The sequence below is a fragment of the Cimex lectularius genome, unplaced genomic scaffold (assembly GCF_000648675.2).
Source record: "Cimex lectularius strain Harlan isolate CLEC.00 unplaced genomic scaffold, Clec_2.1 scaffold88, whole genome shotgun sequence".
Lineage (NCBI taxonomy): Eukaryota > Metazoa > Arthropoda > Insecta > Hemiptera > Cimicidae > Cimex > Cimex lectularius.
The window spans coordinates 262,072-276,693 of record NW_019392660.1 but is presented as its reverse complement, the minus strand read 5'-3'; the positions used below and the strand labels follow the sequence as shown (position 1 = coordinate 276,693).

The following is a 14,622-nucleotide window of genomic DNA, read 5'->3' as shown; positions in this document are numbered from 1 at the left end:
ATTTACAAACATTGTTTACATATTACAATTACATTTTGGATGTGGAAAAGTGAATTTATACAATGCAAAATATATTTTATATATTCAATTAAAGTATTTCTATTCACTCAAAGTGTTTGTCTTCTGTGTAATTGTGTCATTCTTGCGTGTCGTGTCGAACATTTTGAACACCAACACAATTTCGACTTCAAAAATCCAAAAATCTTACATACAGAACAAAACAAATATAAACGTAATTTCTTAGAAATGGTTTATTAGGTTAAGGGCCTGAAGATGATCTCAATAAAGATCGAAACGTAGGCACGATAAAGAAAATGTTTTTCTGAAACCTACTTCACACCAGACCGCATCTTACGATTTCTAAATAAATATCGATTAACGGTAACTAATCACCACACATTACTACCAAAGACCTTAACATTCCAGTCATCGAAGAATCAATCCGTTCCCTCTTCCTAAAATTTCACACAAATCCTTCAACCCATCCTAACCGTACTGTTCAAGCCTTCTCCACTACTTTCCATTCACCGAACCCTCCACGTTGCCGTAAATGTCGATGGACCCGACAATTCCTCGATATAACTCGATAACAAGATGAGTGCCAGCATTGGATAGCTTTAATAAAAAGTGTCCTACAGGCGCAATATGGCCGTAGTGTTAGTGTTTTATCTGGATTTTGTAGGATTAAGAAAAAATTTTTATATGTATAATTCATGCACATGGCACAAATAAATGTTATTGAAAAAATATTATTATTAATGAATTATTTATGGATTGTTTTTAGATGGATTTTTTAAGGTCTTTACGAGTGTAAGAGTCAAAATGATTTTTAGCCAACTGTAAGGAAATTGCAAAGATCTGGATGATTCGACGAGAAAAACTAAGTGTACTGTTTCCCGAATTGAAACACGTGTTCATTGTCGATCACAAAGGGGTAGCAAACGTGTAACACAACCGGATTATATTACCGAGAATCGAATGTTAAAATTAAATTAGGGCCATTCTCCAAGTTCCGTTGAAATGAGGAGCTTGAGTACGGGGCAAGTTTGTGCTTTTAACGAGCCCCTTTGGGGTAGGCAGAGATATGTACGTTTAACCTCACAGAAGCACACATCAAAGGGTTTCTTGACGTTGTTCACTTTAAGCCCATGCTTACGATTTTTCGGAGTTGAATTGAAATAAACCACGACAAAATAGATTCCAACGATTTTGGAACTTAGCGTAAATATGTGCATTTCTTAGTGGAATAAAACAATTTTTTTATTCCAACTATTTTGAAATATGTTTTGTTTTGCTTTGTTTGCTATAACGACTAATATGGTAAGATGTGCTAAAACTGATAATTTGATATCAAATATTGACAGGGAGGAAGCTGTAGCGCAGTTGATGAAAGCAGTGCTTTTGCTTTATCCGGCCCGGAGGACCAATTAAATCCAGTGATGTTTATCAATACAATCAAACTCAATTCAAATTTCAAAAATAAGAAGACTATTACAGAAACAAAATCAATGTAATGGGAAAGCAATATTTGATGTGGGCTGATGTTTCTTTCTTCTTTCTGGCAACGTTTCTTCGTGTCAGATGCCACTTCCACAATTTAACATTTTTCTTTCTTCCACGGATACGGGTGAAGATTTTTCCTACATAATTAAAAATATCTGTTATCGAATTGACCATTATTTATTTCCATCCCTAAGAAAGTCTATAAACTTATTTCAAAAATTCTGTATGTTCAAGTCTCCCTAATTAATTAAAAATATGGTTTTTAATACAATAAACTTTACATGAATTAAAAAAAAATCCTTTTCTTCTAATCGTCTCAAATTTTATTCCAGGCGTAGGCAAAGAACATGGGATTACGAGGACAGGTAAAATTTATTAAAAAAAACATAAAAACGATGACCAATAAAATAGATATCCGTCATATTTCATGGATTTTCGATAGAAAAATATTTAAAAATAGAATTTTGTCATTTCAGCCAATCTGCTTGGTATGATGAGTACGGGCCCGACGCCAAATACGATCAGCACGCGAGCTGCCCGAGGATATACCAGGACAGCACGACGCGCTACTACCAACCTCGAACGGCTAGTGTAAAAAGAAAAGGTAATTTTATTAACAATTTATCTTTACAATACGAATTAAGAATAATAAATAGCAAAATGATAGTTGTTTGATATTTAAAATTTTATCTTAACACCAGAAAGCTAATTAATTAATCCAGAACAGTTCGTGGTCCGATTGACAAATTAACATTTTTCAATTAATTAATATTTATGAAAGGTATTGGTCGAGATAAAAAGTCAGTGTCACGAGCGGGATTCGAACCCACGATCTTCGGCTAGATAGGGCGCTGCTCTACCACTTGAATTATCGTGACTTCAATCCGCTCGGACACTAACTTCTCATCTCAACCCCACCTTTTGAATTTTCCCTCCTTTTTGCCATTTCTCAAATGTCAAAATCTATTTAATTCTCGGCTGCAAATGAAATGACCACGGAGATTTTTCGTGAAGATATACTTCAGTTTAGTTATTAAATCCATTACAGTTCGTGGTCCGATTGACCAATTAACATTTTTCAATTAATTAATATTTATGAAAGGTATTGGTCGATATAAAAAAGTCAGTGTCACGACCGGGAAAAATGGCAAAAAGAAGGGAAAGTTTGAGAGTTGAGGTTGAGATGGGAAGTTGGTGTCCGAGCGGATCAAAGTCACTCAAGTGGTCGAGCAGCCATTTAGCCGAAGATCGTGGGTTCGAATCCCGCTCGTGACACTGACTTTTTTATCTCGACCAATACCTTTCATAAATATTAATTATTTGACTAATTAATTAATCGTTCAAATAGTAGTAAAGTGGTTTAATTTATATTAAAAATTAAACAATTAAGCATGCATAATTTTAAGACTCATTTTAAAATAAAATGGTAGATTTGTTATTATATAAAGAAGTAGGTACATTTTCTTGGTTCAATATAAGAGGCTAGTTTTGCCCTGGATTGTGGGATGAATGCGGACTTTTCCATGGGCCCTAGGTGCCGTGTTTTTTTATCCGCACCCATCTGGAACAACCAATGATAACGTATAAGAAGCGTAGAAGGACCTTATGCAGGGGAAAGGCCTGGATGTTCTGCCCGGTTTTACAGAAATGGCTAGAAATGTACAAGGGTAAAAAAAACAAGTGTGGTATGTAAATAGGAAGGAATATATTTAATTTAAGAATGAATTAGAGTGTGGATGGGTTTGGATCTGGGATCTGCATATGTGGGTGCTGACCTATATGTTGAATTCACCCGGAGCCCAAACCCGTTTGCTGGAAAAAATACACAGAAGTAATAATCACAAAAATAAATACGAACAATAACCAACACTCTCATTTACAAAAACACCTACAAATCTTATTGTTAAGTATATTTAATTACAGTAGAAGAAATATCAAGTATAATAAGGAAATACACTATATCTATATCTAGCTATTTTTAATAAAATTCAACATTTCAATCCAAATATATTTATTCCTTAATGCAATGTTTTCTGAAAATTCGCATTTTTTCCCGTGTCTTCATTTAAAGTCTCATCATAAAGCATTTTTGCGCAACGAGCTTTCGTTTTATGTAACTCCAATAAACCGGCTTTTAGGCTAGAAATATTTTTTTGTATCAATTAGACGGCTTATTTGTTCCAAAGTTATTTCTGATGATATTTTAAGGTCATTCTTCTTCTCTTCGTTGTCTCCGTTTTCGTTACAATCCTTTAACTCCACGAACAATATTTATTTATTTATATTTTCCTTTGACTGTGGATTTTTTTAATATTCTAAATAATTAAAATGACCGCCTCTGCTATTTTTATCAATTTATGTCGTATTAATTCTTAATTACCGTTTTTTCTTGAAAAAGTATTATTAATAGACGTTCTCCATGTAATATTTTGAAAGATATAAATGTTTATATATATCTTTCAATTAATTAAGGTTTTTAGTTGTGATAAAAAAGTCAGTGTCACGATCGGGATTCGAACCCACGACCTTCGGCTCGGTACTCCGCTGCTCTACCACTTGAGCTATCGTGACCTCGATCCACTCGGACACTAACTTCCCATCTCAACCCCACCTTTTGAATTTTCCCTCCTTTTTTGCCATTTTTCAAATGTTAATGTTTTATCTCAACTAAAAACCGTAATTAACTGAAAGTTATTAATTGGTTAAGCAGACCACGACACTAGTGAGTTTATGTATATTATCATTCAACTTTCTCATGTAATCGTATGGCAGGAAATTAATGTCGTGTTTAGTTCTGTAATATAGCGACGTTTTTATTACATTTCAGTTAATGTCTCTATTGTCTGTATAACATACAAATATGATGGTTTGCTTTTGAATTTCAGAAGTGAACAAAAACAGGCGTCCGAGTTTGGAGAGGCAGACGACGCTTTACGACGACCAATACTATATGGATACATACTACGACGCAGGGGACCAACCATATTCGCAGGACAATAGGTGAGCTGAAAATGTTTCAATCGAAACTGTTCTCGTGTCGAGTTCCGAAATAGAAAAATGAATGGTTACGTGCCTATCGCTATAATTATACCGTGTCATGACTTACAATTAGTTATAGATCTATCAGAAGAGAACCCTGCTTTAGTGCACAATAAAGCATAACCTCTGCACACAATTATAGAATCATTACTTACATTTTCAAATTTGAATTTAGAATATTATATATTCTATACTACAATATTTCGTATATGATTGTTGTATGATGATTAAATATAATTCACTAGTTTTCCTGGTCCGCTTGACCAATTAATATTTTCCTATTAATTAAGGTTTTTAGTTGAGATAAAAAAGTCAGTGTCACGAGCGGGATTCGAACCCACGACCTTCGGCTAGATTCGCCGCTACTCTACCACTTGAGCTATCGTGACTTCGATCCACTTTTTTATCTCAACTACTTAATTAATTGAAAGATATTAATTGGTCAAGCGGACCAGGAAAACTAGTGAATTTAATAAGTTTAAATGAAGTATACTTCAGTAAAGGTCTACGTGGCCATTTCATTTGTCGCCGAGAATCAAATAGATTACACCACATTTTAGTTTTGACCTTTACTCATGTTTTGTTTTAGTTATACGATTATTATTTGAAATTACATTAGCATTAATAATATCTTTCAATTAATTAAGGTACCCATGGTTAGTCCCCCAGAAAGGTGGGGATGAGATGGGAAGTTAGTGTCCGAGTTGATCGAGGTCACGATAGCTCAAGTGGTAGAGTAGCTGCGAATCTAGCCGAAGGTCGTGGGTTCGAATCCCGCTCGTGACACTGACTTTTTTGTCTCAACTAAAAACCTTAATTAATTGAAAGAAATTATGAATAATTAGTATTTAATGACTAATTTAGCATTCTAGTAAAATGACACAAATTTAAAACGAATGTGATGTTACACATTTGAATTTGGATGAAAGTAGGTTTGGCAATGGGGTTTGTTTTTGAGATGGGACTTAAACATGGATGTTTACTCAGTCCTTTTTTAAACTTTAATTAATTGAAAGATATTAAATATAATTTTGAAAATGGTAACATAACTGATAAAAAAAATTTTGCTGCAGTTTTTGTTTTCCGTATTATTTTCCTGGAATAGTTGAAGCTCTCACTTGTTTGATCGATACTTAAACTTACTAAATTTTACAACCGTCCAATCACTTATTAATTTTTGGCAAAATTTTTATAACATCTTCTTTAAAAACAAATCCATTTTATCCTAGAATCTTTTAATATTAACCTAGTCCAATCAATTTAGATTGAGGCGACTTCATTATATTGTTCAATAGTGTCATCTTGGATACTATTGAATCTTCAATTAAGAAGGGATGCTGCTTTTGTAATTTTTGTATGTGACATCAGAAACTGGTGTGCTTTCATACCGTTTATACACTAACTCATATTTAAGCCGCAGTTGACAGATACTTTTTAGTTTGAGTTGGATCTCTTCCTCTCCTTTTCGATCGGATCGATACAGGAGTTCCAAAGGGTTGTCTCTTGGGTCCGTTATTATACACATTGTTAATATACTTTTCAACACTACGATGGTCACATGTGATGATGTCTCAAACATATTACCATTATACTCGATTCTGGCATACGTCACCGTCCCAACAGACTTACATCTATTCGATAGAACCGTACAAAATAATGCAATAAATTTAATCGACCTCTCACTCATTGACTAGAACTTTCATACATGCTTAAAACAACAGAAATAAAATTTGAAACCACCCATCTTTTGCAGGTTTCCTCTCGATTACACGCAAAAATTCATTTTAGTAACATTACTAATCGCAAAAGAAATATTTTATGAAAATTGTCCGATTATTTTCCGTCATTTCTATTAAATTAAGAAATAATATAAATTTTATTTTTCAGAATTTATGACACATCAGTTAGCTACGGTACGGACTATTACAACTACAGCGGGCCACACTACAAATACCAGGAGGACAGGTAATAATGATCTGGTTGGTTAATGCAAAAGAAATTGAATAATTGCATTGATATGGGCGGTTCACTCTATTGATCTATAATGTTACTGGTAGTATAAGTATATAATTGGAATTTTTCTCTTTTATATTTTACTAGATTAGTAACCCGTCGTTGTCCAGGGGGATAACCAAAAGTTATTTAACACATTATTTTGAGTATACATATTGCTATTGCTACATAGGATCATATATATAAACTAAATAAGCAAATTGAATATTTTATATTAATAATAGATTGTATTTAGTCATGATATTAGATATTTAGATATGTAATATTATTTATGTTTTGGATTACATAATTTGTAATTACTGTGGCATTCAGCGTTAAATTCATTGTGTAGTGGCCACTTGTAGCTAGTACACGTTACCGCTAGATGCCACTACGACTTATGAAATGTTCTCGCCCTCCACTCTGCAGCCAATCCGAGGAGAAATCTTCCCTTATAAGCAGGGGCATTGCCCCTCAGGAATGGGACTCGTCAGCTCTACGAGATATCAACCATCACTAATGTACCGGCAGACTCGTCAACCCGACGAGTTCTCACCAATCACTTATACTCAACGACACTAGACTCGTCAGCCCGACGAGCTATCACTAATGGAACACAGCAAGAGTACGCGCAGCATTAGCCTGATCTCTCTTTCTAAACAGCTGACTTGGCCATTAACGCCAAACACTGCCCCTCGGCTAATTGCTGCAATCAGTATCTTCGGCCTCTGTGGAGTCAACCGACTCACGGCCTCCCGGACGGTGCAGCCCAGAGGGCGTGGCAACCTTTCTAATGCACAAGCTGTACTCGTGTCGGCGTAGGGTCGGCATGGGCGGCGGGTGCCTTAGCAGAGTCACACGAGTGCCAGTGCACTAGATCATGTCTGCATAGACGAGGGAAGGTGTATGGCCATGTGTACCACGGGGTAACTAAACATTCCAAATTCAGCCCTAGTTACACTGGGAATGGATTCGTTGTGGCGCGTGGTGACGCCCCTGGCGGGAACTTAGACAGAGGTTGTCTTCTATCTGTGACCTTCGTGAAGTTTGCATATGGCCAGCGTAATTACCCCCGGCCTCACGGGAGATGTTGCGACAGGACGACAGCGTGTAAGCGTTTAGGACGCGATGATCATGCTGAATAGTCCGTCGAATTCGTGAGTGAACGGAAACAGGTAGTGAATCGGTGTCTCTGACTCGAGTATGCTTTGCATTGTTGTGCATATGGCCGGCGTGCTACCCTTGGGGAAGCGAAGGATCGGACCACTTAGGCTGAGCCTATGGCGTCCCTTGAATGCGCATGGCAGGTGTTGGCTGAGCTCGATAAGAGACTTTACCTTAGGCGGTGCTCATCTAGGGTGTGGCTAGCAATTCCACTTTAAACTAAACCGCTGCCGGGGCGTTCCCGGAAGTTTCTACGCTAGGGGAGCCTCTATTCTCAGGGAGATAGAGTGACCTTCTCTATCTAGGGAGTACGCGGGAGAACAGCCTGATATATTTCGCCCTGTTAGCCCTTTGCGTGCGGCATACTACCCGATGCACAATGCGGGGCCGACATTCGGAGTGGACAAGCGGAGAGCGATGTTGTCTCGGCCCTTAGGGGCTGGGGCGCCTCTAAACCTATGCTGCGACGGTAACAGCATTGCATCGTATGCGGAGGTGCGTCAGCCCTCATCTTGAGGATCAAAACGTCCTATAAGGCCGAATAGGCCAGGTGCAGAAGCTCAAGATCCTCTTGTCTTGTTGGCGATGAGTTCTCGGGAACGGAATGGCCTCCCGGACCTTAGCCGACGGTTACTCAGTCACACACCACCACCAACGGCACCACCCGCACGGTCTCGGCCTTATATCATCGTCACGGCATCTCTACACAACACCGGCCCTTTTCAGGGCCCCAAAACTCCCAGTCACTAAAATTGCAAGGCTCTTAGATATACCACGTTTTTGGTGTTTCCATTTCATATATATATATATANTATATATAAAGACAACAAATCCTGGTTTCCTGGAATATGTAACGCATAATCGTGTACCATGTATTCTCCAAGTTCAATTCGCATAATTGCAATGATTGACCTTGTGATTTGTCTATCATTACTGCAAAGGCCAGTTTATTTGGAAATTGCAATAATTTGAATTGGAAAGGTATTTCTGTTGGTATCATTGGTATTTGTTGTCTTAACAGATCTTCTCCTTTAAATATTAGTAAGAATCTTAACATTATTCTACGAATATGTTGTCGTTTTAGTGGCATTTTAAACAACATCAAAATGCAAATCTAAAACAGAGGGTGTAAAAGTTTGAATGTAAGATTAAACATAATTCGGTCTATAGGAAAATCATCACAATTAATACTGAAAACTTACAACACTAACACATATGCAGAGTTGGTCCTATCACTTCTCACAGTCCACCATCAATTCCATTTTGTAATTTAAAGTAAATTACCGGCAGATATCGAGAACCCACCGTCGTTGGGTGGATGAGCTGCATACAGGTATATAGACCATTCATCCCACAACCCAATCAGTTCCTAACAAAATCATGCACACATTCACTACGAGATTATCTGTGAATGTGTCTGTATTTTTTAGTACATACATGTGTATAAACCTGGCGTTTCCGAGGGGATAATAAAAAAAAAATATTTGAAGCATTTTTGAGTATACATATTGCATTTCCTTGATGGGGGATGTATTTTTATATAAATGAAATGAACATAATTTAAAGTTAAACGAGTGCAAATTTTATTCATACCTTAAACAACCACAACTCGATGCAAGATATATTCAGTGTCTGAATTACACTGAAATGAAATATGATCATGTTTTACCAATTGATTTAATCCAATCATTTGCATGCGTAATCGATTTGTCACGGTGTTCATTTTGATCACAATAAGATAAATTGTCTTAATTCTCTAATTCTTACTCGACTTGCTTAATGTTTCGTGATGTGATGATTCAGTAGCACATGAGTGGAACATATAAAATCTATTTTGTTCATTTAATTGTGCACTTCTGCTTTAGTCTGACTTTCATGGCGTATTCACTTGGGAACAACATTTTGACGACCGATATTTTGTCTTTTTTGTGGCCTTTTAAACATCAACAAAATACAATTCCAAAAGCAATTCTACAGTAAAGTCAAAAAGTCAGATCATACAGTTAATCATAATTAATAATATAGCAAAATCATCTCAATTAATTACAAAACTCGTTTTAGTGGTCCGGTCGACCAATTAATATCTTTCAATTAATTAAGGTTTTTAGTTGAAATAAAAAAATCAGTGTCACGAGCGGGATTCGAACCTACGATCTTCGGCTAGATACGCCGCTGCTCTACCACTTGAGCTATCGTGACCTCGATCCACTCGGACACTAACTTCCCATCTGAACCCCACCTTTTGAATTTTCCCTCCTTTTTGCCATTTCTCAAATGTCGTGTAATCATTTGATTCTCGGCGAATCCCGCTCATGACAGTGACTTTTATATCTCAACTAAAAACCTTAATTAATTGAAAGTAATTACAAAACGTTCAAAAACTGAACATTAGGAAACTTCGGAACCTCACATTTTATAAAATTCAGAAATGTTAATAAATCCAATTGGCAAAACATCAACCCTACGTATCGTATTTTATTTAAACAGGCCGACTTCGGAAAAACAATCTTTATTTTGCATAATTTATAATATTGTCCATTCTATGAAAAAATCAGTTTTTGTAATCTTTATCTTTATACACTAAATAAACATTCGCTTGGAGCTGTTTTCCCAATTATGATGATTTGGCTTAGTGGAACGGTCTTCGGCCACTAACTTTTGGGGCAATGAAGTGTTAAAGTAGTTTTTTCATCTATTGAAATTGGAATTTGAAAGACCCGGGAAACGTGTATCACACTGGGAGCCGAAGGACAGTCCGGATGATTGAAAGCTGTGAAAACAGAAAAAATGGACGCCGCAATTTCCTGAAAACTCTTTGGAAGTGACAATTCTTTATTGACATATTCCAAAAAATGCCAACACTTATTTATTTTGTTTTCCATTTTAACTTTTAACTTTCATTTCGTACAATGTAAAATGAATGATAATGGAAATTTGTTTTAGTTGTGTGCTTTACTTTCTGCCCGGGGTGACTGCCCACTTTTTCCACTGCGACCTGATTGGTCTTTAATGGAATTAAGCCTGAACTGTTGCTATCTGCCAAAAAGTTTCTTAAAAATTTTAACAATTTCCTTGATATTTGTAGTCCGATGTGGTACTACAGGTTTCGGGCTAACCGTTCGCAATAAAATAAAGTATATTGCGATATCTCTGTTGACTCCTGGCACATTTGGTCGGTTTCTATCTAAGTTCTCTCAATTCCTAGCTCCTAAGAGAAAGGTAGAGTGTTGAGCATGTTTTCTCTGGTAAATCCATTTGTTTGCTTCTGCTTTTATTTCATGCTTTGAGGCAATTTGTGGTTCTGCTTGAAAGGGTGTGAGGGCTGTTCTTGTTTTTTCTATTTTGCCTACTTCTTCGTTGCTTTCAATTCTTTGGTATCCACATCTTAGTTTTCCTCGTCCCCTGACAATTTTGAATTGAAGAAGGAGCTACTAACACATTTAGTGCTGTTTGACTGTCTTGCAATGTGCACCTTTATGTTTTAATCCATGATTTTATACCTCTCGTGCTAGGAATTCTATTACATGGATCTCACCGTGGAAAATCGATGGGTGGGGCTTAGAGATTTTCCAATGTCAAAATCTATTCCTTTATCCTCTTTCTTTTCCTCCACTTACTTAATGGATCCATCTTTTACTAGTTAGGCAGTATTGGATCCTAAACAACTATTTATTTTTTTATTATTTAGTTGTTGCCTATACATAAATGTACATAATACAAATGTGATCACAATGTATATTTTCACCGCTCTGTCACAGCACTAACACTGATGACAGGCTGTACCCGGAGGACGCATGCCATGAAAAGCCAGCCAGTGCTGGCACTCATTTTAATGGATTAAGGGGCAAGGACTCGGGGCCATCCGTTTTAGGCGACGTGGTGGATTTTCGGAATGGGAATATGTGGTGAGGGCTCTAGCGGTAGGGTTAGATAGATCCATAGGTTGGTATGTAATTTTTGGAATGGGGAATGGATAAGTTCGTGGACAAAAGGAACGTTGAGGTCTTTGTGGAAAGTGAGGTTAGAGACGTAAAAAGGAGCTTTGACGATTTGTCTTAGGACTTTTGATTGGAAGGACTGGGTACGCTGGATATTGGATAGTTTGGCGGAACCCCTCAGTTCCACACCGTATGTCCAAAGTGGTCGCAGTAAAGTCTTGTATAAGGCCAGTTTAGTGCTGATGGTCAACCCGGATTTTGGTCGTAGTAGTCTGCCTAATTGTCCAAGTCTTCTGTTAAGTTGTTGTCTTCTAAGTCTTGTGTGGGGCTTCCTCGGTCAGTCTGCTGTCAAGGTATAATCCTAGGTATTTGACTTGAGTGGAAGTCGGTATCTCTTCGTGTATAGCGGAGGACAAGACTGCTTTTTCAAAGTGAACGTGCACTTTTCTCCGTTTAATCTTGTCCTCCACTTTTTGCACCAACCTTCGATGAGCTCAAGGTATTCTTGAATATTAGAGGTAGCTTCGGTAGGATTCAAGTTAGAGGACAAAATTGCGGTATCGTCCGCGTAGGTGGTAATGATAATATTGGGGTGAGTAGGTAGGTCAGCAGTAAACATGGTATAACGGATAGGACCAAGGATACTCACTAGTGGGACACCGGCTTGTAATGGCCTGATTTCAGAGAACTCGTTACCGCACCTCACTCTGAAGCAGCGGTCTGTTAGGTAGGATTTCAGGATAATGAAATAAGGAGTGGATACGAAGCGTTTGAGTTTATAAAGTATGCCCGGGTGGCACACCCTGTCTAAAGCTTGTGCTACAACTATTTTAAATAATTTTATTTAGAAAAGGTATTATTAATATTTAGGTCAAGAAAGTCGTAGTCGTAGAATAGTTGGTTATTCATGTTTCTTTCATCTGTGAAAAGACACAAATTTTACTTTCTATTTTTTGCCAGTTTTCTTCTGGCTGTGCGGTTTAATGTTTAATCAAACATAAATATTGTTAATTTATCCACGTAATTTTTAATTATTTGGTATTTTTTGTTTTATGATAATTCCAACGGTACTAGGTCGGTTTAAGTATAAATGTAACTGTTAGTGTATTGATATAAATTGATTACAAATTTTTGACATTTATCACCAATGTGAAAATGCCAGATTTTAAGTTTGTTTCATGTACTTATTCCTTATTTTGTGATTATAAAAAATACAATCATCATACTGATGTCCAAATTCGTTCAGCCAAATCTTACCATCTTCTATAGTTTTATTTTGATGATTATTTTGAAATTGTATTACTGTTGTTTTAATGTATTTACTGGCCATTGTAATACTCTAAGGGACGATCCATCAGGCAGATATTAATCCAATTGCAAAACGTTATTATAAGTATACATGGTAATGGAAACCTTTCAGTGTAAAAGGGAGTTATTAAGCAAAGTTTGCCTTCATTGTCAAAAGGCGAGAATATAATTTGCTTAGGCCACTTGAGGAAATATCACTACTTCTATTTTAAAATACATTGCAGCATGAAAACTATATAAATATGGCTATGAAAGTATAAAACTATTCTCATTTTATTTAATTTAAAAAAGGTAATTCTAAATATTTTATCTTGTGTCTAGTGATATATAGAATGTTGTTCCTTACTGAAGTTGTTACCAAAGTGCTAAAAGCATTTCTAATAAATGTACATTGCTTTTTGAAAATATGAATATAAAATATATCATAAATTCACTAATTTCGTTGTCCGCTTGACCAAGTAATATATTACAATTAATTAAGGTTTTTAGTTGAGATAAAAAAGTCAATGGCACGAGCGGGATTCGAACCCACGATCTTCGGCCAGATACACCGCTGCTCTACCACTTGAGCTATCGTGACCTCGATCCACTCTGACACCAACTTCCTATCTCAACCCCACCTTTTGAATTTTCCCTCCTTTTTGCCATTTTTCAAACTATTGACTTTTTTATCTCAACTAAAAACCTTAATTAATTGTAATATATTAATTGGTCAAGCGGACCACGAAATTAGTGACTTTAATGATTTAAAATGAAGTACATGAATTTAATAAGTTACAATGAAGTATATCTTCACTAAAGTTCTCCGTGGCCATTTCATTTGTCGCCGAGAATCCAATCCGATTACACGACATTTGAAAAATGGCAAAAAGGAGGGAAAATTCAAAAGGTGGGGTTGAAATTGGAAGTTGGTGTCCGAGTGGATCGAGGGCATGATAGCTCAAGTGGTAGAGCGGCGGCGTATCTAGCCAAAGATCGTGGGTTCGAATCCCGCTCGTGCCATTGACTTTTTTATCTCAACTAAAAACCTTAATTGATTGTAATATATATCATAAAGTTAACTATTTCAAATATACCAAAGCTAATTTAGTATTTAAAATAATAAATAAAATTGTCTCTTATACCTTGATAGTAATAGTTTTCTTTTTGAAACTTGCAGAATTATTAACAAAAGCTATACTGGTAGAAGGGTAGATATTTCTATGCATGTACATAAATCCAATAAATTACAATATATAAATTTATACGGGCACCTGCTTTTGGGCCAAAGCCCGCGCAGGTCCCCCTTATGCAGAGGAAGGTTGCTCGATGTGTCCCACATACTGGAAACATGTCATGCCTTGGCTTCCTACAGGGAGCGTGTAGGCATGCCATCCAATCTGAAAATGGTACTCGAGCACGGCAGCGGGTTTCTGGGTCCCTGTTCCTTGGGTTTTTTAATTGTATATAATATGTCTTATGTGTTGTGTGTCTATATGTTTTGTCTGAGTGCATGTATTTATTAGCGTGAATGGTGAGAGGTGAGTGTGAAATATAACGTCATCATCGCCACTTATGAGTGTGTGTTCGGGGTCGATGACGGAATATTTATAAAAGTAATCCATCGACCCCAATCTAGATTAGTTTGAGTATAGATCGGTGGAGGAATATCAAGTACTCCACCGACCAAACGAATGAG

General features: G+C 36.6%; 1 protein-coding gene and 1 non-coding gene across 5 annotated transcripts in view; one reads left to right on the top strand and one right to left on the bottom strand.

The window, feature by feature from the left end:
- LOC106668030 (phorbol ester/diacylglycerol-binding protein unc-13-like) overlaps window positions 1-14,622 on the top strand; it is a 210,494-nt gene that overhangs the window by 187,582 nt on the left and 8,290 nt on the right. For 3 of the 4 annotated variants that reach the window (XM_024224843.1, XM_024224841.1, XM_024224842.1), the window contains 4 exons: window positions 1,836-1,868; window positions 1,980-2,107; window positions 4,389-4,503; window positions 6,430-6,507. In XM_024224843.1, coding sequence (XP_024080611.1) covers window positions 1,836-1,868; window positions 1,980-2,107; window positions 4,389-4,503; window positions 6,430-6,507 — 354 coding nt within the window. The remainder of the gene's footprint in view (window positions 1-1,835; window positions 1,869-1,979; window positions 2,108-4,388; window positions 4,504-6,429; window positions 6,508-14,622) is intronic. The other variant, XM_014396429.2, reaches the window with a different exon arrangement.
- Window positions 4,002-4,074, bottom strand: Trnag-acc. Its single transcript has one exon. It is a non-coding gene; the product is annotated as a tRNA-Gly (tRNA).